Here is a 27,164-nt window from a genome sequence, read left to right as displayed (position 1 = left end):
GCTCACAGGCATCTCTTCTGCTGCCTTCTCTCTGCTTCACACCTGATGCAGAGTGGCTAATGAATTTTTGTCAGATGTGACATTGCTTGGCCCTGTTTGCACCAAGGCCAGGCTCAGCTGGAAGTGGAGACACAGGGAAAACATGCTGAAATGCAGTCATTTCCAGCAGTACTTTGAGCCTAAGCTTCCAGGCTGCAAATCAGAAAAAGATGAATATTTTGGTCTCAGATACAATGGAAATTAGTTTAAACATGAAATATTTTGGTGGTCTTTCAAGAAGCTTGCTACTTCTGCTGCAGATTGCATCGCTGCCAGTCGTTGGGTGTAGACTATCAATATATGCATGTGTGGGGTTGTTGAAACGTCCTGTCAGGAACAGAACAGCCCAGCTTTATTTTTACCCATATAGTCCTTGTGTCTGTAAGTGCGTGCAATAGTGCTTTTCCAAAGAAACACCTTCTTCCCAGCTCAGAGCTGCGTGCTGCTGGGGTGCACTCATGGTCCTGCAGCATGGCTCCCAGCACCCTGGCCCCTGTGCCTCCAAATGCCTCTTGGAGGGCTGTCTGCATGCAGAGTATTTTTGCCCTGCCTTGGATGTGTTCCCTCCTCCCCTCAGCCATTTTTCTGGCATGGCTCATGCTGAGGATGCCAGAAGTGTGGTTTAGGCTTCTTGTGGCTGCCCAGCTCTTCCTTCCTGCTGGCAGATGATTTACAGATGCTCTTTTGCTTCCTGAAGTGTTCATATCAAACTGTCTGGAGACAGGAATGGAGCACGAAGAGATAAGCGTTAAACTTCTACCTACTGGCTCCCTGAGTTATCAGCTAAAATGAAGAAACAGAAAAACTGGAGTCCTTAAATGCCTATATATAGCACTCAATCAGCAGTTGTTGACAATTAAAATCAGCACAAGCACACACTCACCCAGTTCCTGCACGTGTGTACAAAGAAGTGCCTGAGATACAAATATATGTCCCTCACCCTAATTGTTTACTGACCAAAACCAGAAATGTGGTATTTTTTTGCCCAGAGTAATCAGGCTGGCGTGTTCAGACCCACTCGTATTCATCAACAGCATCAGCCAGAAAGTGAGGTTATCTCCTGTTTGTAAGATATTGACTCTGTGTGTTGCTAGACTTACAAAACAGAGATTTGGACGGTTTGTCTGGAAAATAATGAGTATGAATTACTGCCTAAAGAGAAGTTGCCAACTTAAATTTGGCCCAAATAATAAGGTTTTGTTAACCAGGGCTATGTGAAAACTTAACAATGGAAATATTTCCATCACCTAAAAAAAATGCCACTGCTGACCTTAAGAGGCTCTTTTGTGTATGAGAAATTCAAAATTAAACTGTTTGCAAACTGAATGTTGAAGTGCTGAGCTCATGCATGTGAACTTTAAAGTTTGATCGATTACAAACTAAGTGACAATAGCATTGATTATTCTATTGTTCTCCCAGGCGAGTAACTTTATAGATGGCCTGCTCAATACAACAACCAAAGACTTATTGGAAATTGTTCCATTTTAATAATCTGTGTTATTTGTACTGGGGGAAAACCATATTTTTCTCTGATGGCATTTCAGTAAACAAAGGGCCATGCTCTGTTTTAAAGCGATGCAGACAAGATCTCTAATTACGTCTCTTCCCTGTCCTGCTGCATGTCTATTTGCATTCTTAGTCTCCTGATCTCTAAAATTAAAGCTATTTTTTACCTACCTCACATGCATGTTGGAAAAATCAACAAGCTGATGTTTGTCGAAGTGCTGTGAGGAGTCAAAGGAGTTGAGCGTGAAGGATTTATTTTCCAGTTTATTGCCATACTTGCACTTTCAGAGTCACTTACCAGAGATGGTAAGAACTGGGGCTTCCAAAATGTGTTCTGTCTGGGCACATAAGTGTGATGTTTCAGGCAGCATGCAGACCTACCACCCGTACGGCTGACCTGGAGAGGTCCTTCAGACCTGGCATGGGGCTGGGGAAGGTAGAAGTGGCCTCCCCAGCACTGTGAATGACTTGTGAGACCGTAGGGGCCTTCAGGCTGAATGACCGCAGCACAGCAAGGGAAGAGCCAGGCACTGGGGTGCTCTTTACCCTTGGCCCTGGCAGTTGTGTGGTGAGGAGCTTGGCAGAGGAGGTTTCGCTGCAGCAGTTTTCTCTTCTAGCTTTCTGACAGTCTGCAACCCAAATTAGCAGGCTAATGCAGTACTGAGATGCTGCCCTCACCTGTGGTGCAGGAGAGCTGCAGTCTGGGCTGGTGACTTCTGGCAGACAGGCTGGTCCAAGCACTGGGGTGACAACATCCTGAAGTCCTGCAGCTAAAGCTCACAGAACTCACCCGCCAGTGCTGCAAGACCTAATGACAAGGGTGGGTGGCTCTGAATCATCTCGCTGTGATGTATACCTCGCTGTTGTCCATTGTGGGAAAATATAATCCAGATTGAGATGAATTTAAGAAAGTCCCTGCTCCCTTCTGCACCAGTTGAATCAGCTGGTTTTAAATCCAGTCTGTAGTAAACTCAGGGTCATTTGCATTCAGCTGAAGCCTTGCTGGGGTGGGCTAGACCCACATGTAGCACTGCTGAGTGCTGTGCAGGGAGACACCATGTCAAAACCAGCCACGAGTTGTGTGCTTGGTTCCCAGGGCTACGATGTGGAGCTGATGCTGTCGATTTTCCAGGTCAGCCCTGCCCAGGCGGTTTGCTGACATCTTCACTGTGCCACACATCTTTGTTTAACCAGGGGGTGGGAGACTCATCATGGCACTCTCTTGCTCTTATTATATCCCTTCCGTTTCTCAGAAATGTGTGATCCCAAGTTACATGGAGATGACAAGAGCAATGCCAACAAATAACAGTAAGGGTAGCAGGCTCCTCTGCTCGAGAGACTTTTTATTTTTAAGGGTGGTTATTGTGAGCACGCCGTGCTTGCTGCTGACAGCACGAGGCGCTGGGGCTGGAGCCCCTGTACTGTGGAGGTGGCAGCTCTGCCGGTCCCACGCCTGCACTGGACCCTGACCTGTCCTCCCCTTGTCCAGCCCCTTGGCTTTTTTCCTTTTACACATCTTCCAGTTCTGTTAAATCAAGCTTGGTGTCTGGACATTTATGGGAAAGGGGATTCTGTATCCCAGGTCAGGGCACTGACTTGCAAACTTGGAAGTGGTCAGGCAGCGAGGCTGGGGCGAGGGGTGTCTGAAATGGGCTGGTGGGGCAGCCGGTCAAAGAAGGCTGACTTTGTTTGGGAGATTAATTTCAACTTTGTTGAGACACACAATCCCCTTCTGTTAGATAGTGTAGGCAGAGCCCTTGATGCTTAAAAGCAAATCTTCAGCAGCATGCTTACTTGCTTACATCAGCCCCTCGCTCTTCTTTTGCTCTCATTTGGGGAAATAATCAACAAAGCGTCTCTCTGTCAGCGCTGTGCTTCCCCTCCTGCACGCACACTCGAAGGAGCATCTGTGGTGGGGCTTATTCCAGAGGTGCAGGCCCAGAGAAGAAGTCTGGATTTGACTGTACAGCTGAGCTGATTTAAAGGTTACGGGTGCCAAAAATGGGGGTGACAAGGGCCACAGAGCCCTTGGGCCTGGGCGAGCAACCACAAGTCCCCTCTGTCCTCGGCTTCTGCAGCACCCACTGGCTGTAAGGGGTTGTGGTGCTGGTCCAGCCCAGCCCCGGAGCTGTGGAGCTGACCATGGCTGCTTGCTCAGGAGCTGACCCAAATCTCTCCCTTTTGTTATGGAAAGCAAAAACTTTCCGTGCAAATTACCAGTGGTTGGTTTATGGTTTCTGCACGGGCACCACAAGACTGACAGACAGTGATGCCACTTCACATGGCAAGAGATGCCTGAGGTGTCGAGGAGCAAGGTTTTCTTAGCCTAAGCCGAGAAGAACGATTTAAATTCCTCACAGCTCTCCTGATTTCATTCTGTGGCTCCCAGGGTCAAGAGGAATTGCCACAGAGTATGGCAGTGGAGTTATCTAATTCAGTGTGATTTAAAAGAAAAACAAACAAACAAACCCAAAGTGCTTTGCTTTGGGATGAGTGACAAGGAGGAGAGAAATGAAAAGCAGCAACATGACTGGAATAACAACATGACTGGAATGGCAAGTGTAAAATGGACAAGCAAATGCCTGAACGCATGAAGCTGCACATTCATCTGAGAACAAGATTAACTACAAGGCCTACACAGGTCTATGCCGTCTGGCAGATCTGAAAGCAGAGACTTGCCCAAGCAAGTCACTGAAAACGAACAGCTGTACGAAGGAGTTAATAGCAGGTTTACAGGAAGAAGGCACAGATACAGAAAATCCTATTTCAGTTTATCACGGTTATTTCCAGAGTTTCTTTTCTTCCTAGTGTGCAGTTTCCAGGTCAGGTCTGCCTGCCCCATAGGAGTGACTGAAATGTAGAGGTGTTCAGTTATAGCAGCAAGGTGTTATCAAATGGCTGCTCCTCACATCTTTAAAATAATATTTGAGGTTTGTTAGATCATCTGGAAAACCATCCAGAGATACACAGGAAGGAATAGCTGTGAGAAGATGACTTCCCCTACTAAAGAGAGGAAATAGAAACTATTAAGTAGAAATGAGTTGCCTATGTTTTTGTTCCTGTTTGCTGGACAATTGCTTCAGAGCAGGGTGAAGTGGGCAGTGACAAGATGTGCTTGTAGCAGAATGGAATCCGCTGTGGACAGCTTTGCCTGCAACTACTTTTTCCGCACAGGCTGCTTGAAGCATGCAGGAACTCATTTGTCACCAAAATAGAAGACTTCCCTGTTTTTCCAATTTTTTCGGTATCTGGTTTTCTTTCTAGGTAGAGCTAGACTTGAAGGCTCCAGGTAGCCTTAATGTCTTGGCTCTAATTTTAATTTCCTTTAATATTGAATGAGAAGATGAGCTCTCATTTTCCAAACAAATCATTGGAATCTGCAAGATCATCCTGCAGGATGCCGTTCCCATTTTGTTTAGCTTTGGCCTTTCTATGGGTAACACTGAAATAAAAAAGGAGCTAAATGAGGGATGCCAGGATTTCACTTCAAAAGCATATTTTTAGTTGTGCAGGGGGAAATGCTTTGCTTTGAAAGGGTAAAAAAAGGCTGTGTTTGTAAACTGAATCTGAAACATCTTGTATAGCCCACTATAATGCTCGTCTTCTTCCCTGCTGGTTTCACTCAGAACATATTCACTACATTTTTGTTACTTTGCCCTTGGTGAGGTCTCCAGGTTCTCAGGACTTTGTCTGACAGGAAGACTCCATTTAATATCAGCAATCTCCAGTGCTTTATGCTCACATAATTCAGCAACATCTGTGGGGCACCATGCTGGGGCCAGCAGAGATGCCAGGGGTCAGCGGCGCCATGCTGGGTGCTTGCGGCCCACCCCTGCTCCTCAGGCCCAGCACAGGCCCCAGGCTGACTGTGCTGCTTGGGATGTACCTGGCTGGGAGCCTCCTGTCCCGGCTCTGTCTCTGGCAATTTTTAGCCTTTCTGAAGGAAACTTTCTCTGGAATTAAAGCCCAGCAGCGTGTTCCACCCACACACCCGCCAGTATCTGAAAATAGACGGACTTTCTTAACTAGCTTGTTTCCTAATTAGCTCGTTGGGTAATAACGCAGTAAAATAAGCAAAAAATTAAACAAACTAATTCCTTTCCCCTCAAGCATTAAATGAAATCCAAACCCTTGAAAGCCCAAGTCTGAACTCAGGCCAAGGCGGCCCATACAGGAGGTACAGCGTGAAGCGCTGGCTGCGGGATGGGGCTGAGGGATGCCCCCCACACCCCCGGCACAGGTCCCGGGTGGCCAGAAGGGTTACGGGCTGCAGGCCAGACCCTGCACGGTGGCTTTGTGCTGTTAGCAGTGTATCTGGCTCCCCAGGACATTGTCCAAGGGAAAATTTGGAAAATGGAAAATTTGCGCCAGTAACACCTGCGATTGCTGGATTATCAAGATAAGGCTATCGGGTTGGATCCTGGAATTCGTGGCATGCTGCAGCAGACCTGGCCTTTCCTTATCTCCAGGATGTCCAGGAAAGTTAAGGAAATCTGCTAAGCACATCCCAACCCAGTCAGTCACCATTTTTCCATTGGCTTCAAAACAGTAAGTGTCAGTCAGGGAAAAGTCTATGGCTGCCAATAAAAGATTTTTTTCCCAGCTGCCATGCTAACCTCCATCAGGACTGTTGAGTGCTCTATATGTGCTCTATATGTGGAAACCAGTCACCTGACTGATTGTATATCAGAACTTGCTTTCATGAAGTGTGGGAAATAGATGCAGCACGACACTTGGTTATATTGAGTAATTTAGCTGTCTCTGATACAGACCATTGGTACTTTATGCCTTACGCTTCTGTTTTCCTAAGTAAGAAGCACCACAGAGATGACTGTGTGTCTGGGAAAGGACATCTGATTTGGGAAATACCTGCTAGAGATGGAAAGATATGAAACTGAGACCTCAGATTTGGAAAAGAAGTTGCGAAGCTGATTACAGCACCAAACTTCCCCCCTGAACCATGACTTTCCAAAACACTATGATAAAACCCCTTGCCTACGAGAAGTGGCCTTGAAATCCAGCTTCAGCTGAGCAAACCATGCACCTGCACCTTAAAAAGGGAAAGATTTATGCAGTATTCCCCGAGAAAAGCCTTCTGCATGGAGGGATACAGAACTGTTGACAGCAACACTCAAAGATCTTTTTTTTGTGTGCATGTATATGTCTAACCAGTGGTTTGACCAAGAATGTCACAGTTTGGCAAAGAGATGTGTTATCAGCAGCCCAGGTACCAAATCCTGGAATGACTGTCACGCCTAGCAAGGGCAGTGCTGGGAAATGTCCATGCATAACTCCCAAACAGGGTAGGCTGGGAAGCAAGAATGTTCCTGTGAGAGAAAAGTGTGGGAAATTGGCTGAAGTGCAGATGAAATATTTATTTTTTTTAAAGAGAACCCCCAAACACCAGGAAGCCTATAAGAGCACCCAGCTGGCCTCACTCAGCACACCCCTGGTGCTCTAAATAAAATGGATTAAGGCAGGTAGGAGCCCTCCCTGCCAATAAGAGCCCTGCCAACCTTACTGAGAAAAAGGACTTGAAGGCATGAGGTCCTTGGAGTTTCATTGTGGTTAGCTGATTTTATTTTATTTTTTTTAAACAAATAATTTTCATTAGGTGACGCTGGTACATTTTGTGAAGAAAAAGAATCAACCCAAAGCAGGCTGTTGAATTATTGTGTTTCATTAAATACTTTTTTTTTTTTTTCCTTTTTTAACACTGGGAGGGATAAAAATAGAAAAACAACTGTGAAAGGCTTTCCGGAAGATTTAAGTGTTTCTAAGTGGAATTATAACAATAAATCACAAGGTTGCTGGCCCTGTTACAGCTGATGCACGTTAAATGATCCAACAGTTTGTGCTGTATTTTTCTATTTGTAGGGAAGCAATAAGTCGACTGTGTGAAGCCGTATCAGGTACAAATGGAGCGATAAAGAAGCGGAAGGTAAATACAGTTTTAGCTGAATGATTATTTTTTTATATCTGCTTCTGATAAGCCTGATACATGATTCCCCAACAGGATTCAGCCCATGGTGGAGTGCATGTTAATTCATCTGAGCTTGGTATAACACAAAAGCGTTTGTAGCAGGATGCATAGCCTGCTTGTTCTGGGTGCTCAGGTTGCGCTGGACCTCTTCTCACCAGGGTTAGTGCTCTGCCCAGCGTTCCTGTTCCTACCAGCCTTTGCAGTGCTCAGTGCTTAGCAAATCCTAGGTTCTGGCAGGTAAGATGTAGGAGGTCTTTTGAATAGTGAAAGGGAGGTCCTTCACTGGAGGAATACCCGATTTTTATTTATATTGAAAAAAATAAGCACAATGAGAAAGGCAGTGTTTAATGGGCCTGTCATTTATTTAATAGCTGGCATGCAGAGGGGGTCAATGCAAGTGGCTGCTGTGGGGCAGTGTTCACGGGAGGTTATTGGTTTCCTTGTGTAACCGTGGAGCTCAAGGTGAACCAACATGCTCCTGAAAAATGAATGCATGAGAGAGTGTCTTGATTTACTCCGAAACACTTCATCCTCAGGAAACGAAGCGGAGTTTGGTGGGAAAGTTACACATTCTGAGCTCCTGAGCCAGCTATAATATTTAGCTCCCTGGGTTTTTGTTTCTTTAACACTTTTCCACATTATTGACATAATAAACATGTACATGAGTCATACTCAAAGCTGATATTTGTTAGAAAGTCTACTTGTGTTTGATCATGACATTATCCCTGTTCCCTTTAAATTCTCAACAAAATGCTGTAAAATCTACTTGACTCTGATATACTTCTGCCCCTGACAAACCCAGTTGACAGTCTCTTTCTTTTGTTTATGTTCAAAGCCTCCAGTTAAGTTTCTGTCTCCTGTACTTGGCAAAAGTAACCTTCAGTTTTCTGGCATGAATATAAAGCTGACCATTTCAACAAACAGCCTCACGTTGATTAATGTTGACACACAGCAGGTAGGATACATGTAAATCAGTGTCCTTCTCTCTGTGCTACCATATTCTCCTCTTTTTGTGATATCTGTAAGAAAGGCTGGGTGCTTGAGTGGAAAGCAGCACCCTCTAGTCTTCCCATGTATGCCTGATAAAGCTGAACTGTGTGATTCCTCTGAATTTAAAAATTAGAGTATTTTGGAGGAATTCAAGATATGGCACGTGCTCTTTTTGTTTGTGATAGTGTCCTTTGTGCCCAGGGATCTCTAAGCACTTGGCAAACTGTTTCTCTCCATGTGTCACTGTCTGTACTGTGCCTAATAAACAAGGCACTAGTCCTGACTGGAGTTTCTGACAAATCCTAGGGGAAAGAAAAAATTGACATAAATTATGAGTCAGAGCTTGGCTTTGCAGTGGTTCAAAGCTATTTTACAGCTGGGTAATATATGTGCATATATCAGTTACACTACACAGATTCCCTGGGCTCCGTTGAGGCATGTTCCTGAGAGCCTGGGTCTGCCCTGGGACTGGGGCGTGCACCCTTCGTGGCAGATGCAGCTGGGAGCTTCGCGTTGCCCACCTAATTCCTCCTTCAGCTGCTGGCTTCAGCTCCCAGCATGATCTCACCCAGGGCCAGCAGCGGGTTTCCTTCCAAGCTGGAGCAGGGGAGCATCGGGGAGGTAGTTTTGATTCACTGACTCTAAGGACCTGTTGCACGGCCCCGAGGCCAGGCTGAGCATCGGGCAGCTCTTGGGACTTTCCTGCAGCACTGAGCTCTCCTGTGCTAGGAGGAGCAAGGGTCCATGGCCTGAGGCTTCCCCTCCTTTCAGCTATAGCAGCAAAGGGCTTCCCTATGCCAGACAAAGCTCTGGGGGCTGGCAGCTAAAGTATGGCCTTCTAAGCTGTTCCTGTTTGATACAGGACTAAACCGGACAGACGGATCTCTTTGCAAATGCACTCGCATGCCCTGTTGCTGCAGATGGGGGTGTTCGGGGGACTGTCTTAAAGCTCTTTCTAGATCTTTTCTTGCTATGCCTTTGCAAGTTGGAAATCCTGTTTATTCCGTTCCTGCACTGCTGCCATATTTCATTGTGTTCCCACTTGTGTAATCTTGTGCACTTGATTTTATAATAAATTTCAGTTTGTCTCCAGAGATGAGGTAGTGTTTGAAATGAAGAAAAGTTGATGCATGATCTGGCCACCAACATTTCTACCAGATAACAGTTTGGTGCTAGTGCTGAGAGAGAACGTGATCAGAGTATCAGTATTTGTACTGTTACTGTCAGTTACTGTTTGTAAAAATGCAACTGTTATATACTTCATGCATTTAAACAAAAATTTTGGTCATTTTAAACTGAATTAATTTCTCAAGAATTTGTAAAAGCATCCAGTGTTTCCAGTTTTCTCCTGTCAGAGACTCATGTAGCTTTATACAGACCAGGTTAGAAGCTGTTGGCTGAATTCATTCTGAAAACCCTTTAAGGAAGTTTGATCAGATGTTTCCAAGCGTGAACAGGTTGTCTCTAAAAATACTCCTATTTTTAGTTTCTTCATTCACAAATGATGTGTCCATGTATTAATAGATTGGGTTGTGATGAACTTAATTGCTTGCTCTGCTGTTTTCCAAATGCGTGGCACATAAGCATGTTTAACTACTTTGTCATGCTTTTCAGATTATTGCCAACCATCACATGCAGTCCATCTCATTTGCTTCTGGAGGTGACCCAGTAAGTATTGATTTATAAGATATACTTCCGCAGGTATAATGAAATTATTATCAGAACAGAAGTACCTGCAAATACTTTATTTCATCCTGTCCTATCCGCAAGCACTAACAGTATGCCATGCTTCTGCATCGTGACTAGGATAACAATAAAACAGTGGGCCTGAGATGGGAAAGGACGCTTGGAACAGAGATTCAGTGGCTGTTTGATAGCTAGGTAGAGTTACTTTTCTCACTGTCCATCAGTGAGCCTCAGTTCACTCAGAAGTCCCCAGACCTGGGGACCGAAGTGTAAGAACACACAAGCATAGGAATTATATCAGTTCTATGTAATCCCATGCTGAGTCACAAAAGTGGTCAGCACCAGTGCCTGTAAATTTTAAACATATTTTAAGTCAGACAAAGCTCCTACAAGACAAGCATGGCATTATTTTGCTTGCAGACATGCAGTTTTCTCCTAGTGTTATAGTTACAAACTCATTGATGTCATGCAAGAAGTTTTCTATTCTCTTCCAAATCCTTTATTGGAAATGATTGTAAGTGAGGAATCTGTCATCCATAAACATGACCTATTCACTCCTCCAACGTCAGCAAGTTCCTAGCCCTGCCAGTGTTCTAAATTTCATACTCCATGTGCTGTGAAAACAGTATTTTTTTAATCAGTTTTGAATTTTCTGCCCTTCAGTTTTGTGAAATGTCTCCTTGTTCTTGTGTTATGAAACAGGGAATATAGAAGGCTCTGGGTCATGTTCTTGATAACGTGGGGGCTGACGCCAGGCCTAGCTTTGAGTGGAAAATAGCAAATCGGCCCCTCTGGATTTGGGACCAACCAAGGGAAAATAGCTGGGAACCAGGCCTGTGTGACTGATGGGTCTTCTCTGGAGGGCCATTGTGGTGATGTAAGAAGCCCTCTGAGAGGTTTTGCCCAAAGTTGCCTGAAAACAGGAGCTTTCTGGAGCTGGGGTGGGAAGTGAGGAGGGAGCATGTGTGCAGTCACTTAATCTGTCTTGCCTCTGAAGTATGTACTATGTCCTAGATGCTGGCTGTGTAAATAGTTTGTCTTTATGTACCATCTCCACTTTGGAAAATTCAGGGATACATTTTCAGACTTACGCTTAGTGACTTATGCGCAGTGGGCTGGATGGGTAATTCCACAGGGCTTGTTTACCTTTTTTTAGTGGTGGTGTTTTTATTACTATTATTGTTATCATTATCCTGCACCGGTCCTACATGGTGATGCCATCAGATCTCACAGGATACACAAGGGCTGGGTCAGTGCTTAAGTGGTAGGACCTCCAAGGAATGTGCTAGCACAACAATGTGCTGCAGGGATTGCTCTTGGTGGTGCAGCTGAGAGAATGTGTAAAACAGAGGTCTCGGTATGGGCGGGAACTATGAATCTAGTGGCACTTCACACAGGGCAATCCTGGTGGCTTGTTGAGCTTTTTTCAGAAATTCCCCTTACATATAAAATGTGCTATGGTTTCCATAGGACATGTCTCTCCACCTGTCTCCACATTCACGGCCTGAACACAGTTCAGTGTTGCTCTTCACTGTTACGGAATGGCAGTATTCTGCTCTAGAGGGGGCTTTATTTTAAAGCGAAGCCATCCATGCAAGTACTTAAACATTGTAAAGATATAAAAATAGCAGGTACTACTGTAGTTGCTTTAGTTTTCCAGTTGCTCTCAAGATCTAATTTATTTTGAAAGTGTATGCTAAAATATTTATGAGCCTTAAGAAAAACCTGAGAGGAAAAGGAAGGAAATTGAGCTCAATAAATGCATGAGAAATATTTAGCTTTCTTTGCTTTAATGATATTAAGTTTGGAGATTTTTTTTCTTTTAATGATCTAGGACAAGATCTGCTGACCCTGAGATCTGCCTCCTGTGTCATTCATTGTGAATTATTAAATGATTGTTCTTGTGCATATTGCAAATTGCCTTTGTTTCCTGCCAGCTGATTGCATCTTCCCTCAAGAGAGCCATGCCTTTAAGCTGCGAATTGCGCTTTCCCCATTCCGCCTTAAAGATCCAAAATAACAAAATGCATCTTTAATTATTAAAAGAATGTTATTCATTACCTCTCCATTTTTACTATAACACTAAATCATCAAGTGACTCTTTGCTTTTGCAATATGACCAGAAATTTTATTTTTTCCATGCCAGTTCCCTTTTCAGTTTCACAAGAAAAAGTGATCATTATTTCAGTGCTGGCTGGAAAAAGAAATCTGAAACAGACAACTGATTATACTGAGGTTGTCTGATCTCAGCGGCAGCCTTGAGGTCCAGAGTAATTTAACCTGATGTTAGCCAGACTAAAATCAGGCAGCAGTGATTGAGATCAGATCCCTATTGTGTTCTGCAACTTTGTAAAGATCAGCTTTTTCTCTAAGATGCCTTTGAAAGTCAATCTTCAGGCTGCAGATTGGGAAAATTCTAACTTGCCCTTTGCATTATTTTTGCACTTTTTAATATTCCATAGATATTGATAAGGACTGTTCCAGCTAAAAGATGTGACTGGAAGTCACGCAGCTCTGATGCTTTCCACAGGAGAGGCTTTGAGCTTTGTGGGAGCAGCAGAAGAGAGCAGTATTGTCTGCTGATGAGGCACCAGCTGAGTTTCTTCTGTTGCAGAGTTTGGAACTGAAAACACAGTTTATTGGAAACCCAAAGAATGCAAAATGGTCTACTGCATTTATTACAAGAAAAACATTCCTGCACAATGACTGTGTCAATATCCACCAGTGTATCACTAATCCTTAGCCCCCTTTGCTAGAACCTCTAATTTTTCCTGAATGAAGTATTTTTTGAAAGCTGAAAATCTCTCTGTGTACACTCAGTTGCTTTGTTATGGCGGTAGCTGAACAATCCTACTGTCCATGATGATAATTTTAAAATATTTGTGTTCTTCTTTCCTAAAGGATACGACAGACTATGTTGCATACGTAGCAAAAGATCCCGTTAATCAGAGAGGTATGGAAACAATTTCCAGATTGTTATGCATGTTTTTACAATTGCTTTATCTGTACCAAGGAATTGCTTGAGTTTTAAAATCAGAACTACTGAATAGCCCAATAGTCTATACAGTTTCCATCTTCCATGTATGGATGGGAGTGATGGTATGCAGACTGTGGCTTTAGATGTCATACTCTTTGTGCAATTAAGTGAGGATCCATGGGTCAGATACACAGGATACACCTGTGCCAGGTGCTGGCCCTGCGCTGGGGCAGGATTCTTCCCCAGGCAGCCAAAAATCAGGGCTCTGCCTTGCTTGGGGAGGAAGGTGCAGGAGCACTCCATGAAGAAACCATAAACGGAGAGTTTCTTTTATTGAGGTATAAGTTGGTATTATGATTAAAATACCCCCAGTGCAACTTCCTTAGCACATAATGTCCTAAAGTTATCCAGATGCATAATTTCACGCTCAGCTTTTCTGCTGTAAGCATTACAGCTTGGCTCTATTTTCTGGTATAAAGTGCATTTACCTAATTAAAGCAAGGTGTCTCTTTGCAGCATGCCACATACTGGAATGTCCCAACAGGATGGCACAGGAAGTAATAAACACCATAGGGCAGGCTTTTGAGCTCCGGTTTAAGCAGTATCTGAAGAATCCCTCCAGCCTGGTTACTTCTAATGAAAGGTCAGTATATTCTCAGTCACTTCACTGGCAATTTTCTTCTCTTACTACTTTTCAAGAAAACAGTATACTCCATATATAAGATGCTTTGGATATGCATTCTGGACATATGCTAATTGTAATATATGCTGCATGTACAGAGTATAATAGATGAAAATTAGCTTATTCCAGTAAATGCCACTGATTCCAGTGACATTTGTACAGGTGCATAACAAGATAGAATTCAGCTGTATTGTTTCTTAGCTGGAACAGCCTTATTTTAAATGATGCAAGTAAATTGAGCAAATGTTCAAATTATTCTGCCCAAGCAAGGGCAGAGTAAATGAAGTGGAGAAGTTCTGCTGTATAAATATGATGAACACACACTGAGCTCAGTCCCGAGCCATGCCAAGTTTAAATTCACTGCAGCTGTGGAAATTATGTGGTGGGGGAAAAAAGCAGTTGTAGTTCACCTTTGTGCTGTTCTGCTTGTGTCCTGGCAGGGGCCTGCAGTTCCACCTGGTATGACTTGAATCAGCATCACCTACTGAAATAAGCCCAGCCACTATTTGGCATTTTAAAGTATGCAGTCCTGTCCTCTGCACATTGTTCAAATTACAGGACCTACATTAAATTTCAGACTGCAATTCCCCATTTCAACTACCCTTTTCCCATTGCACTGGACACACAATTCTTGCTTTGACTTATGGCTATCCTCACAGGTTAGCCATGTCTATTTTTCTCAGGCTTTTCTTTAGTGATGCTGAATTGGATCCCTTGCTACCTCCCACAAGCAGGTAAACCTGTAAAGCTGCTTAGCTGCTTCCTGAAACCCTGGAGTCAGTGTGCAGGTGGTGTCACTGCTACAGCACCTGACACAATGGAACAAAACTGGTTTTATTCCATGACAGTGGTACCACCTTCAGGTTATATTTATCTCATTATATAGTGTTTCTAGCCATTCAACTGCTAATACTAGTCTGTTTACACTGGAGACAATAGCCAGAGGAAGAGTCTGTGCTATGAAAGTCTGCTAGGTTATGCCACAAGTAAATTGCAGAAAGGAGAAATGGAAGATGCTAATTAAATTCCTTCCTTGAGCCAAAACCACAGCCATTCTTGGAGAGTGGTCCTCAGACAGAGAACTCGGATATTGCTGTGTGAATGAGTCACCCACCTCCAAACTACTATGAATCACATAATCAAATACTTGCACTGCATATCACATAATCAGCTACTTGAACTTTATCTCTTTCCTGCTCGAGGCCTTTTATCCAATTATATTCTTGTTAAACAGAGAAGTAAGATTTGAGATGAGCTTTTTATTTCGGGACCGGAGACAGTACAGGAAGCGCCTAGTTATTTTGCAGTGTATCAGCTGTACATTTAAGCTATCATCATTCTGTTTTAGCTCAAGAAAAACTTCGGCCACCATCCTTCATGTCATTCAGTGTTTTCTTCAAGCAGAAACAGAATAGTTGTATTGATTCTGATTATTAAAATCAGAGTGCATTCCACTTGGGAAAACTTTTTTTTTTGTAGCAATGTTTGATTTTTCTAAAACAGTGTCATGCCTAAATGCATGAGGTTTTAATTTTCTTTTGTAAGTCATGTCTCTCTCCCGTCCCCCGCCCCCCAATCCCTAGATTTATACAGGTGAGATGAGAAGCCAGAGGAATCAATTTTATGGTCAACAATTTGGATACCTTAATGAACAACACATTGGCATCTCAGGGATCTGGGCTGTCTGGTGCTAAGATCATCTCATGGCAGCCTGAACTATGGTGACTCCATTTTTAATCTGGAGAGACGTACCTGGAAAAATAAACAACTCTAAAAGTTTAGACCCAAACCCCTTTATAGCCTCTGTATGGCTAATCTGTGTATCGTGTGATGCACAAACACTTGGGATGTTTGCCTGCATTAGAAAGCAGTTGGTAACATTAGTTTCTTTTTTTTCCCATATTTTTTCAGTGAGGCAGCGAATACTAATGGATCAGCTGGGAATTTACAGGAGAGGGAGGATCATGAATATTACAATGAAATTCCAGGGAAAGAGCCTCCCACTGGTGGAGTATTAGACATGCGAATGAAAGTGCAAACAGGCCAAAGGGCTTGCTGTCTTATACAGTGCAGAAAGCAGCCTTGCTCAGTAAGTACATCATCTTCTGGAATAACTATTCACTACCTATTATGGGAATGAATAATAAAGTGTTATTGTGGTATAAAGCATGGTGTTAACATCAGAACCAGGTCCTGATTATCCTGGGAAAGGTTTTTTAGGCAAGATTTAATGATGCTTAGTACATAATTAAATCCCAAAGCACTTTCTGAAGATTAACTGGTTTGTCTTTAGAGTACTTTTAGGAGACCAAGGATTCCCTTGTTCACTTTTTAGTTGTGAGAAGGAAATAGATACAGACTTGAATAGCTTATCTAACAGAACATTTATAAAATCTGGGACTTCCTGGCTCCAAATTCTGTGATCTGATAAGTATTTCATCTTGTCCATTATGTTCTACAATCTATACATGCAACATTAACTGATTGCAATGTATATGCAACATTAATTACATTTGGAATGTTTGAAGAGATTCTGTCAAATTAGCCACAGCTTTCAAGGGCAGCAAAAATGCAAATATCCATGGCTTTTGCCTGGGATAGTCACAAATTAAAAAATAAATAAATCAGGAAACACCGTCATTTCCTCATTCAGGGAAGCAGGCAGGCACTATCACTTTGCTAAGAGGGTTACACTCAGCCATGCCTGCCGGCAGCAAGTTGGTGCCACTTCAGAAGTTGCTTCTCCCAGTGGTGGTTTGTCTCTGGCAGCAACCACTCCATCAATTTTCCAGTATGTTAATTTAAACCATAGTCCACGTCTGCTGTGGGTCTGGTAGACTCCATCCCTGGCCCCCAAACAATTCTCTAAATGGTATGTGGCTCTATCCTGAGTTTGCATTCAAAGCTCTCCAGGGTTGCAAGAAACTACCCTGCAACATGTAATTGCAATTGTCTTCTTTCCATGGGGTGTTAACTTTTTCTTCTTAGTTCCCTTCAGTTCTTTTAGGGATTCTTGGTGACTGTTTTACCATGATGTCTGTAGTTCTTCTTCCTTGTTTTTTTATTGCAAGGAACAGTTATAAGGAAATATGAACTTTACCTAGGAGTTAATCTGTTCCTGCTGCATGTTCTTTATACGTCATCATCATATTTCAGTTTATGACTTCAAAACTATCTCCCTTGAAACTGTTACTTTTGTGACTTTGATTAAAAAAAAAAAGTGCCTCCAGCTCAATCAGACCTGGCGTCAGAGTTCACCTTCATGATAACATCTGTAGAAATGACAGTGAAAAAATGAGTTGTCCATTAAAGAAGAATTGGGGCTCAGTTCAGCTGCTGAAACCCACACCTGGTGCATCTGCACCGGACTGGCAGTTAGGGCATAGGATTTAGGTACATTAAGCCGTAGGTACATTACTGGGCAATTAACAGTCTCAGTGGGGGTTGAGTATGTCCAGATGTGATATCCTGGAGAAAGTATCAGCATGAAATATTGAGGAGATGGGATTTTTTTGTGAAGATTTGTTAAGTTAACTGGATCACAGTTAACTAGTACATGGATGTTATGAAGTTATCGGAGGTTTCCAAGGGACTATTGTATGTGACTCTTTTTATGATTTTTGTGCAGACAGGCAGCCCAACATTCATCAATATATATGAAAATTGCCCAGAAGAAAACAAAACTGTGGGTATGTACTCTATTTTCCTTCACTTGTGTATGCAAAAAGTAACCAAGGCAACCTGACTGGAAGGGCTGTGCCTTTGCTTTCCATACAATGGTGAAAAGTGTCCTGCTTAGTGGGTCATTTCTGGTTTCCTAGATGAAGGGCGGACAACAAAGCCTTACAGCTTTTCAAAAGGGCACTAATCTGTCTTCATGTCTTCTGGCAGACTTACTCATTTTACTTGTCATGATACTGTACAGTAGCTCTTTGTTGTTTTATTCTTTCCCACTCTTTGAAGAAGGAGGATATTTCTTTGCTTTAACAGTCTCTGAAAATACCCCTTCCCCCTACAAATACACTAGGAGACCCAGCTGTCAGCGTTGGGTTGCTGTTCCAGTGGAGTCTGTGGCCTTGATTCCAGTGTCACTGGCTTCTGCGTTTAACCGTGTCCTTCCCTTCCCTTGGGGAGCTTTGTGCCCCCAGTCCTGCTTTAGCAAAATCTGCTCTCTGGGTCCCCAAGGGATTACCACCCTACATCCCTTTCTGGACTTTGCCTGCCACAGCTAATGCCCTAAGCATGTTTCCTCAGCTCATCTCTCTCACTGCAAAATGACATCCTTTTTTGAATTCCCACCTCCACTATTATAAGGAGATCAATTACACTGTCTACAGGGGATATTTCTTGTGTTATTTCTGATTTAAGGAAAGGAAAAATCAAATGGTTTCTACAAAGAGAGGGTGAACAAATAATGAATGAATGAATATATCTATGACTAAAATGTTTGCTAAAGAGCAAAAGTATGTGTGTATTTGGCTAGCTGAAGCGGCATTATTTTCATACACTGCAGGGGATATTCTGTTAGTCTCTTCCTAGGCTTGGATCCTAACCTGACAGATGTGGCTCTGGCTCTGTAGACAGAGCCGCAAAGCACCAACCTCCTCCATCTCCATGCTCCACCAGAACAGCAAGAGAGAGAATTGTTCAGCTTCCCACGAAGCTTGTGGTGCAGAGGGGAAGGAAGGGGTTTTGCAACAAACAATGCTTACAGCTTGTGTCTCTGTAGAGTCGTATGTATTAATTTCTTTTCAATCAGTGGGGGTTTTACTGCTGACATTAATTGAAGCAGAACTGAACCAGTGTGGAACATTTTTGAAAACATCATTTTAACTGATTCTGAATAGCGTACCTTGTGCCTTGTAGCCATAAGGGGGGAAAAAAGGAAAGAAAAGAACAGTTCATCTGCCAATTTCTGTTTCCCTTCTGAGTGATTTTAATAGGATATACAAGAACAACAGTATTCATATTTCAGCTTTTGCAGTTATTTTGAGTTTTTTTTTTTTTAAATCTATGCATACTGTTTATTAATTGCAGGTCATTGTGGTGAAAGATCACAGAAGACAAAGAGAGATGCGACATTATTGAAGCCTGCCTACAAAACAGATCTTTTTGATGATCCGTGTTACATCAACACACAGGCCCTGCAGTCTGCAGCCTGTACAGCCCGTGGTACAGCAGCAGCACATGGCCACGGGAGCCCACTGCATCATGGAAGTAGGTGCTTGTTGCTATATGGTATCTTTCTATGCTTTGAAAAGAGGGGACTTGTCAGCCATGGGCAAAGAGAAAGCTTTTGGTTTTCCCATAAGAAATACAGAGTTTGTGTGTGGAAAGGGTCCTTCCTGTTTTTTTCTTCTTTTTTCGCTTCTTAAATTCAAGGCAAAGATGAAAAGTGCTGACAGCGAGCGTGAGCATGTAGAATAACCTTTCATCTTCTGTAGTTGCTTGATGACAACAAATAGTGTCACATATTCCACAGGTGGTAATAAGCAAGTATTTAAGATATTATGGAAGCTTAGGACTGCACTGTGCTTTAAGGGAGAGGGCTCCCCTCTGTGCTTATCTCACCTGTTGTAATCTGGAAATGACCTCAGATTCTTTTGTTTCCCAGGCAATAGCATGCAAGGTCAACATGGGATTGTTATGAACACTTGTTCTCAATTCTTGCATAAGTGACCATTGAATCTCATCCAATAACTTCTAAATCAAATTGTTTGATCAGCAGTATCTATTAAATATATGTCCGATTAAGTCTTGATTTAAAGATTCCAAGTGGTGGATATCCATTAGGTGACTATACCGTTGCTACTGATTTTTCTTATTATTGAAAACACTTTTTGAAAGAGCTTTTACCTTTTATGGTTTCCCACTGAGTGTTTTCTCTGTCAGAGTTGGCTCCGTACAAAACAGTGGGCTAAGGACTGGACAGATCTATCTACAGCAAAGGAAATCTGTGACCACTGAGACATTTCCAACCCAGGGCTGTATTACGCTCTAAAAGGAACTGGCTATATCCTGAGGAGCCTTATGTTGCACAATTTCATTGAAGAAGTGGTATCCTCTTATTTTCCTCAGAAAAATCCTGCCTGTGAATCATTTGCAGTCTGACTGGCTATATCCCAAACCACCCAGTTTTGTTAGTACATTCAGTAATTGTTCGTTTTTTCACAGCAGATGCATCATGCTGTAATCCTTCCCTTCTGGCTACACTGGCCATGTTGTCTGACATTCCTGCACATAGCTGGAGCCACTCAACACAACTCTCCCAATGAGCCGTGACAATCTCTTCAGAGCTTGTTAAGGAAGAAGGAAAAACTAGATCTTAAAGGCTAAAAACAACAGCAGTCTTGGTTTTTATGGGGAAGATTTGACTTTTTAATAAAACCAAAGAAATACAAAACCAAAGCATGAGAGCATCAGAAAAAAATTTTTTTCCAATCCCTGTTGCCTAGCAACCCAAGGTTTACCCATCTAAGGTATGGGAGGAGATCTTATGATAACATTACCTAATGCTCTGGAGGGTTGTGAGCATTCATGTATGCGTATTATTACAGGCTGTAAGGTTGGCCTGATCACAGCTTCAAGACTGAATTATTTGAATTTTTAAAAGCTACAGAAATATCCTCTTACTTCCTTTTAGGGTGAAGTTCTAGGTGAAGTATCCAGTATGTTCCCTTTCATTTCAGAGTTACCAGAAGCTGTTCAGCAGAGTGCCACAAGCAACACAACTGGTGCCTGTGTTCTGCCACAAATAAAAAAACAGCTAAAGAATGAAGATTGTTACCATGGCAAATTAAACAGGAAAGCAGCAGAGAGCCTCTTAGTCAACGATGGGGATTTTTTGGTGCGAGAGAGCGCAACATCACCTGGGCAGTACGTCCTCAGTGGGCTTCAGGGAGGGCAAGCAAAGCATCTTCTCTTGGTGGATCCTGAGGGCAAGGTATGAACATTTCATACATGGAAATTTCAAGGCTGCTGAGGTATTTCAGTCAGAATGCATGGGTGCATTTCTGGACGTGGAACTGATCTGATTCCCTTCAGGTTAATTTAAATTGAGCCAGTGACTAAAGTAGGTTTAAAAGTTCAATTCAAGAACTTACAAGCACCTAAGCACCGTGGAAATAGAAGTGAGGTGCTTAAATATAATTGTTAGTCCAGGTGCTGATAATTAGTGTACAAACTTAATATATCCTTTGATTCATTATTAAATTTCCGGAAAAATAGCCCTAATGTTAAATAATGAAGTTGATTTACTAACATGCTTCTGGATACAGAAAAGGTAGAAGAGGTTTGATGTCTTTTATATTCTACCTGCTTCTGCTCAGGACTAGAAGAGCGCTCTTGAGTGACGTTTCTCAGAGGAGACAGTAAATCAGAAAACAAAATTCTTAGTAGGATTTAGGGAAAAATATCTCTCTTCTGTGGAGGAAGAAAAAAAAAAGGTTTTGTTTCCTTTAACTTGGTCCTCCAATTTTCACGTCAGTTAATGGTAAGTCAAAGGATAAGTCTGAATTACTGCTATAGCCTAATGATCCTGCTCCATTGAATTCAGTAGCTTAAATGTTTTTTTGACTTCAATGGGCTAGGCTCATGTCCAACTACTTACAAGCACAATATAACCTTAAATTCTTTTGCTTCTTTCATTAGGTGAGAACCAAAGACCATATATTTGATAGTGTGAGTCATCTTATTCAGTATCACATGGAAAATAATTTGCCAATCATCTCTTCTGGAAGTGAAGTGAGCTTGAAACAGCCTGTAAGGAAAGAGAATAATATGGGACACATGCAATATCACCTATGATCCCTTGGATCTCACAAATCCCAAGACAATTTGTATCTGAAAATTGCATTGACTATTATAAAACTTTATATTATGAAGCCAATTCAAAAAGTATAGACTGCATTTTTTGCTGCTGTTCCAGAAGGTATTCTTTTGTGTATGTATGTATGAATATATGTATATGTGTATATCTATGTAGATCTATAGAGATCAATAAGCATAGTTATATAGATATATATAATCTTAACAAAATTACACCTTCAGAGTGTGAGATTCATTTGTGAGAAGGTATTTTAGACATGCACAAATGTCACTTTCAAGGTCATACTGAATCAGTAACTATTTAAAAGCACAATTAAACCTCTACATGCAAAAGCTCACTTGAATGAACTACTGGACCATTAGTATGTGCCTTTTAGCATAGAATTATTGGAAACCAATATTATTTATACTGAATTAATTTTGGGTGGTTAAACAAACATGTCAAAGCTTTTAACTGTTTGCCAAAAACAAATACGATTTGAATATTACTAAAATGTCACCTGCTTTCGAGAGACACTAACAATTTCACTTTGCTTGTAACAGCACTTTACTAGCAAGTAATGTTTGAAATGAATGGCATTCACAATACAGAAAGGTTTGTCTGGTTTCTTAATTGTTTTTTTATCACTGACTACTCAAAAATTTGAGATTATGCAACATTTACGAAGTTGAAATTAATACATGTAATATAATTTTGGAATAGAACTTGTTACAAGGACAAGCATGCTAGATCCTAATATTTTTGTCTTGCATATGATTTTAGTATTACTACTAATTAATACTGGAGACATCCCTTTTTAAAGGTAGGCTAAAATATATTTTCACCGCTTAAATAGTTGTTTACAAACTAGAAAAGCTGAACAAAACTAATGATACATTTTGAGAGAAACCTATTTAAAAGACTGTTTGAATTTCGCATGTGCCCTTATTCAGTGTTCTTTCCAAAACAATATATGATTTTACTTGTAATCATGTGGAGTCCATTTGTTCCCAAAAAGCCTTTTAAAGGAAACCTATGAATTGTTTGGTCACAATAAATACTCTCAATATGAACAATCCTATATTCAGAGTTAACAGAGGTTTCTTGGGCTTCCTGTTGAAGAAACGGTGATTTAGTAAGTAGCTTAAGAAAGGGAAGGAGGATCTGGAGAATGAGACTGGTAGCCTGGGTGATATCCTGAGAAAGTTGTCCCTTTAAGATAAGTGATGTCTTCTGGCACCAGCAGGGACATTCTCTCTGTCTCCCAGCCCACCAACTTAGTTCCATAAGGCAGACAATTGTGGATAGTCACCAATTGCTGGAAGAAAAGATTTGACTGTAAAAGAATAAATTCTGTTATTTTGCCTGTGTTCATGTTACATGGGATAGTATAGTAAGAGCTCTTTCCTCTGGAAAACAAAAGGGGTCATACGCATAAAATAAAATAATTTAAGACACATGCTTTCTTAGAGGGGAGAATATGATGTAAAGAGCCACATTCAGAGCTGTCTAAAACCAGCTTTATTCTCTTCCTTAGCTAATACGCACAAAATATATTTCATTCTTTAATAACAACATGATTAAAATACTCAATTACATATACTGAAGTGGTGAGAAGCTCTAAAACATTGGTAACTCATTCCCTTGATAATAGTCTGGCATTACTGATATTTCAAGGCTTTAGAACAGATTAAGCTTATGCCTGTTCCATCATATCCAAGGTTCCCACCTGCAAAAAAGGCCCCTAGTAGAAATTCATGTTCAAATTTTGTGCCACTGCAAGGACAGGTGGCAAGAAACTGTAAGTGAGTGGAATACAAAGTGCCTGCATAGTATACATTTTCATACATCTTACCAAACTTCATATAGTGTACAACGCTTGACATGACTTTATTGAGCAAACTATGAAACAAAAATAGCTATTTCTCTGGCATGTCAAGGGAAGAGAATGACTTGCATAAGGTAGTTTTGATATTTTCATCAAAGCTGAATTTTATGACAGGTCATAGAAAGCAAATGTATGAAACTCCATCTCTATTTTTAGTATAAATCAAAGCTACTGACAACTAGAATAATAGTGTTTGGAGTTGTGATAGCATGAGATCGAAGTTGTATGAATTTGGCTGATACTGACTTTTTTCATTTCACCATTTTCAGTTTACCAATGGGTAAAAACAGCCACAGCGATTATGTGATGTTTGGATTACAGTACAATACAGTCCAAGTCTCTCTCTTTGAATATCACTAACTTTAACAGAAGCAAGACCGGAATCTTTGTTTTGTTCCCAATTCTTTTGTATGTGAAGTAACACGCTGAAGGAAAAAGGGAAGAAAAATGAATTAACTGGGTGCTAATGTAATAATGTGGTGATTTAACTGATGGGCAGCTAAACACCATCTTGCTGCTCTCTCACTCCTCCTCAACAGAATGAGGGAGTGAAAAAAAAATCAATGGAAAAAAAAGCTCATGGATTGAGATAAGGAGAGGGAAACTGCTCACCAATTACTGTCATGGGCAAAACAGACTCAACATAAGGGAGATTAATGTAATTTATTGCCTGTTCATAACAGGCTACAGCAGTGAGAACTAAAAGCAAACTAAAAACGCCTTCCTTCCATCTGCCCTCTTCTACATCCCTGTCTGATGTTGGGAAATGGTGGTTACAGTCAGTCCATAACACTTCATCTGTGCTGCTCCTTTGTGGTCACTCTCTGCCCCTGTTCCAGCATGCAATTCCTCCCACAGGATGCTGTCCTTCATGAACTAATCCTGCGGAGGCTTCCCACAGGCAGCAGCTCTTCAAGAGCTGCTCCCGTATGCGTCCACACCACAGGGTCCATCATTCAGGAGCAAACTGCTCCGGCATGAGTTCCCCCATGGGCCACAGCTCCCCCCAGATTCCCTGCCTGTGTGGGGGCTCTTCTCCACAGGCTGCAACTATGGCCTGGGGTGTGCTTCTGCGGGGGCTCTCCATGGGTCGCAGCCTCCTCCAGGCCACATCCACCTGCTCCACCAGGGGCTCCTCCACGGGCTGCAGCGTGGAGATCTGCTCCATGTGGGACCCATGGGCTGCAGGGGAACTTCTGCTCCAACATCTGCAGCACCTCCTGCCCTGCTTGGTGACTGCAGGGTTGTTTCTCTAGAGTTTCTCACTCCTCTCTCCTAGCTGCTGTTGCACAGTGCCATTTCCCTTTCTTAAATCTGCTCTCACAGACGTGCAAACAGCATTGCTCACTGGCTCAACTTTGGCTAGTGGTGGGTTCCTTTTGGAGCTGGCTCTGATCTGACATGGGGCAGCTTCTGGACTCTTTTCACGGAGGCAACACCTGCAACCTCCTGCTACCAGAACCTTACCACATAAACCCAATACAAATAAACAAGTAACTCAAAATCTCTTGATGCAAAAGAGAGAAAGCAAAGAATCCAAACAATTACAGGCATTCTCCTAGACTAAATTCCATCCATTTTTTTCTGGAATGGAACTAGGAACTTGGTTTGGAGTTTCTAACTTTTATGTGCCTTTGATTCATGGAAGAACTCTACAATTCAAAGCAAATGCGTTATAAAGTAGGTATATGGTTTATTTCAGCGCTGGGCGCATGTGGGATAGCTCCCAAAGGCATGCACACCCTAACGTGGCAACTTGCTTTGGTTACATGCAGTAAAGAGTTACATATGCATGATGTTTCCCAATACACCTATATATATGCATAACCTATCCCCGCTTTGTATTAAAATTAGCTCCAAGAAGTCATTTCCATAAACTCCTCCCGTTGGTACTTGCACAGTGCCTTCTGGTGGTGGTCGTCGGAGGGTCATGGGGATGAAGGCTGATAACTTTTCTTCATCACCACTAGTTGACCCCCCACCAGACTCAGCTGCTCCTTGGCTCTTGCCCAAACCACAAGGTCGGTCTCAGCTGGTTTTTGAGACAGGTCCCCCATTTTTGTCAGGAAACATCCTCTGTGAGGGGCCCCGTGGCTCCTTGTTTCGGTTAATTTGCACAGTAGTAAGCAAAGACACTCAGCAACATCTATTTTAATGCGATTAAGCAAGCTCCCATTCTTCCATTCCTGGCTTTAATAATGATTGTTTTATTTAGAAATCATTAATGTGATTAAACAAGCCCCCATTCTTCTATCCCTGGCTTCACCTTTACTCAGCTTCTTCTCCATGGACCAGCCATCTCATGTAAACTACACTATCTTATCTCCCATGTGGAAGTCTTAGAATTAATTATGCTATATTAAAATACTTTCAATTCTGAAAAGTTTAAAAAAGTATTGGTTTTGAGAAGGTTAATATGACCTTCAGGCACATATAGACTTCTTTTAAAAACAATTTAAACTTGATTTAAAAATGCTTGTGAAGATGTTGAGGAAATAGTAAGAACTGGTTAATCTCAGTTGTACTGGTTACTAGTACACCCTGGGAATAATAGCTAATTTCACAGAATCACAGAATCATCTAGGTTGGAAGAGACCTCCAAGATCACCTAGTCCAACCTCTGACCTAACACTAAGAAGTCCTCCACTAAACTGTATCACTAAGCTCTACATCTAAACGTCTTTCAAAGACCTCCAGGGATGGTGACTCAACCACTTCCCTGGGCAGCCTATTCCAATGTCTAACAACCCTTTCAGTAAAGAAGTTCTTCCTAATATCCAACCTAAACCTCCCCTGGCGCAACTTTAGCCCATTCCCCCTCGTCCTGTCACCAGGCACGTGGGAGAATATACCAACCCCCACCTCGCTACAGCCTCCTTTAAGATATCTGTAGAGTGCGATAAGGTCGCCCCTGAGCCTCCTCTTCTCCAGGCTGAACAATCCCAGCTCCCTCAGCTGCTCCTGTAACAAGTAAGACTTGTTCTCCAGACCCCTCACCAGCTTCGTTGCCCTTCTCTGGACGTGCTTGAGCACGTCCATGTCCTTCTTGTAGCGAGGGGCCCAAAACTGAACACAGTACTCAAGGTGCGGCCTCACCAGAGCCGAGTACAGGGGCACAATCACTTCCCTAGACCTGCTGGCCACACTGCTTCTTATGCAAGCCAGGATGCTGTTGGCCTTCTTGGCCACCTGGGCACACTGCTGGCTCACTTTCAGCCGACTATCAACCAACACTCCCAGGTCCTTCTCTGCCAGGCAGCTTTCCAACCACTCATCTCCCAGCCTGTAGTGCTACTTGGGGTTGTTGTGTCCCAGGTGCAGGACCCGGCACTTGGCCTTGTTGAACTTCATACAGTTGGCCTCATCCTATCCAGATCCTCCTGCAGAGCCTTCCTGCCCTCGAGCAGATTGACACACGCACCTAACTTGGTGTCACCTGCAAACTTACTGAGGGTGCACTGGACGCCCTCATCCAGCTCATCGATAAAGATATTAAAGAGGACTGGCCCCAGTACTGAGCCCTGGGGGACTCCACTAGTGACCGGCCTCCAACTGGATTTAACTCCATTCACCACGACTCTTTGGGCCCAACTACCCAGCCAGTTT

The 27,164-nt window shown here is 42.5% G+C and overlaps 1 protein-coding gene across 3 annotated transcripts in view; it reads left to right on the top strand.

The window, feature by feature from the left end:
* SHC4 (SHC adaptor protein 4) overlaps positions 1-23,069 on the top strand; it is a 32,125-nt gene extending 9,056 nt beyond the window's left edge. Inside the window, exons 3-12 of one of the 3 annotated variants that reach the window (XM_083850134.1) lie at positions 7,423-7,486; positions 8,364-8,483; positions 10,133-10,186; positions 13,106-13,157; positions 13,698-13,824; positions 15,775-15,952; positions 17,492-17,552; positions 18,901-19,080; positions 20,553-20,806; positions 21,514-23,069. In XM_083850134.1, coding sequence (XP_083706260.1) covers positions 7,423-7,486; positions 8,364-8,483; positions 10,133-10,186; positions 13,106-13,157; positions 13,698-13,824; positions 15,775-15,952; positions 17,492-17,552; positions 18,901-19,080; positions 20,553-20,806; positions 21,514-21,669 — 1,246 coding nt within the window. In that variant the 3' untranslated portion in view covers positions 21,670-23,069. The remainder of the gene's footprint in view (positions 1-7,422; positions 7,487-8,363; positions 8,484-10,132; positions 10,187-13,105; positions 13,158-13,697; positions 13,825-15,774; positions 15,953-17,491; positions 17,553-18,900; positions 19,081-20,552; positions 20,807-21,513) is intronic. The other 2 variants (XM_083850135.1, XM_083850136.1) reach the window with 2 other exon arrangements.
* The last annotated feature ends 4,095 nt before the right edge of the window (positions 23,070-27,164 follow it).

The sequence above is a fragment of the Anser anser genome (assembly GCF_964211835.1).
Source record: "Anser anser genome assembly, chromosome: 10".
NCBI classification, from domain to species: Eukaryota; Metazoa; Chordata; class Aves; order Anseriformes; family Anatidae; genus Anser; species Anser anser.
Note: the sequence above shows the minus strand (reverse complement) of the source record. Positions and strands in the feature narration are given on the sequence as shown.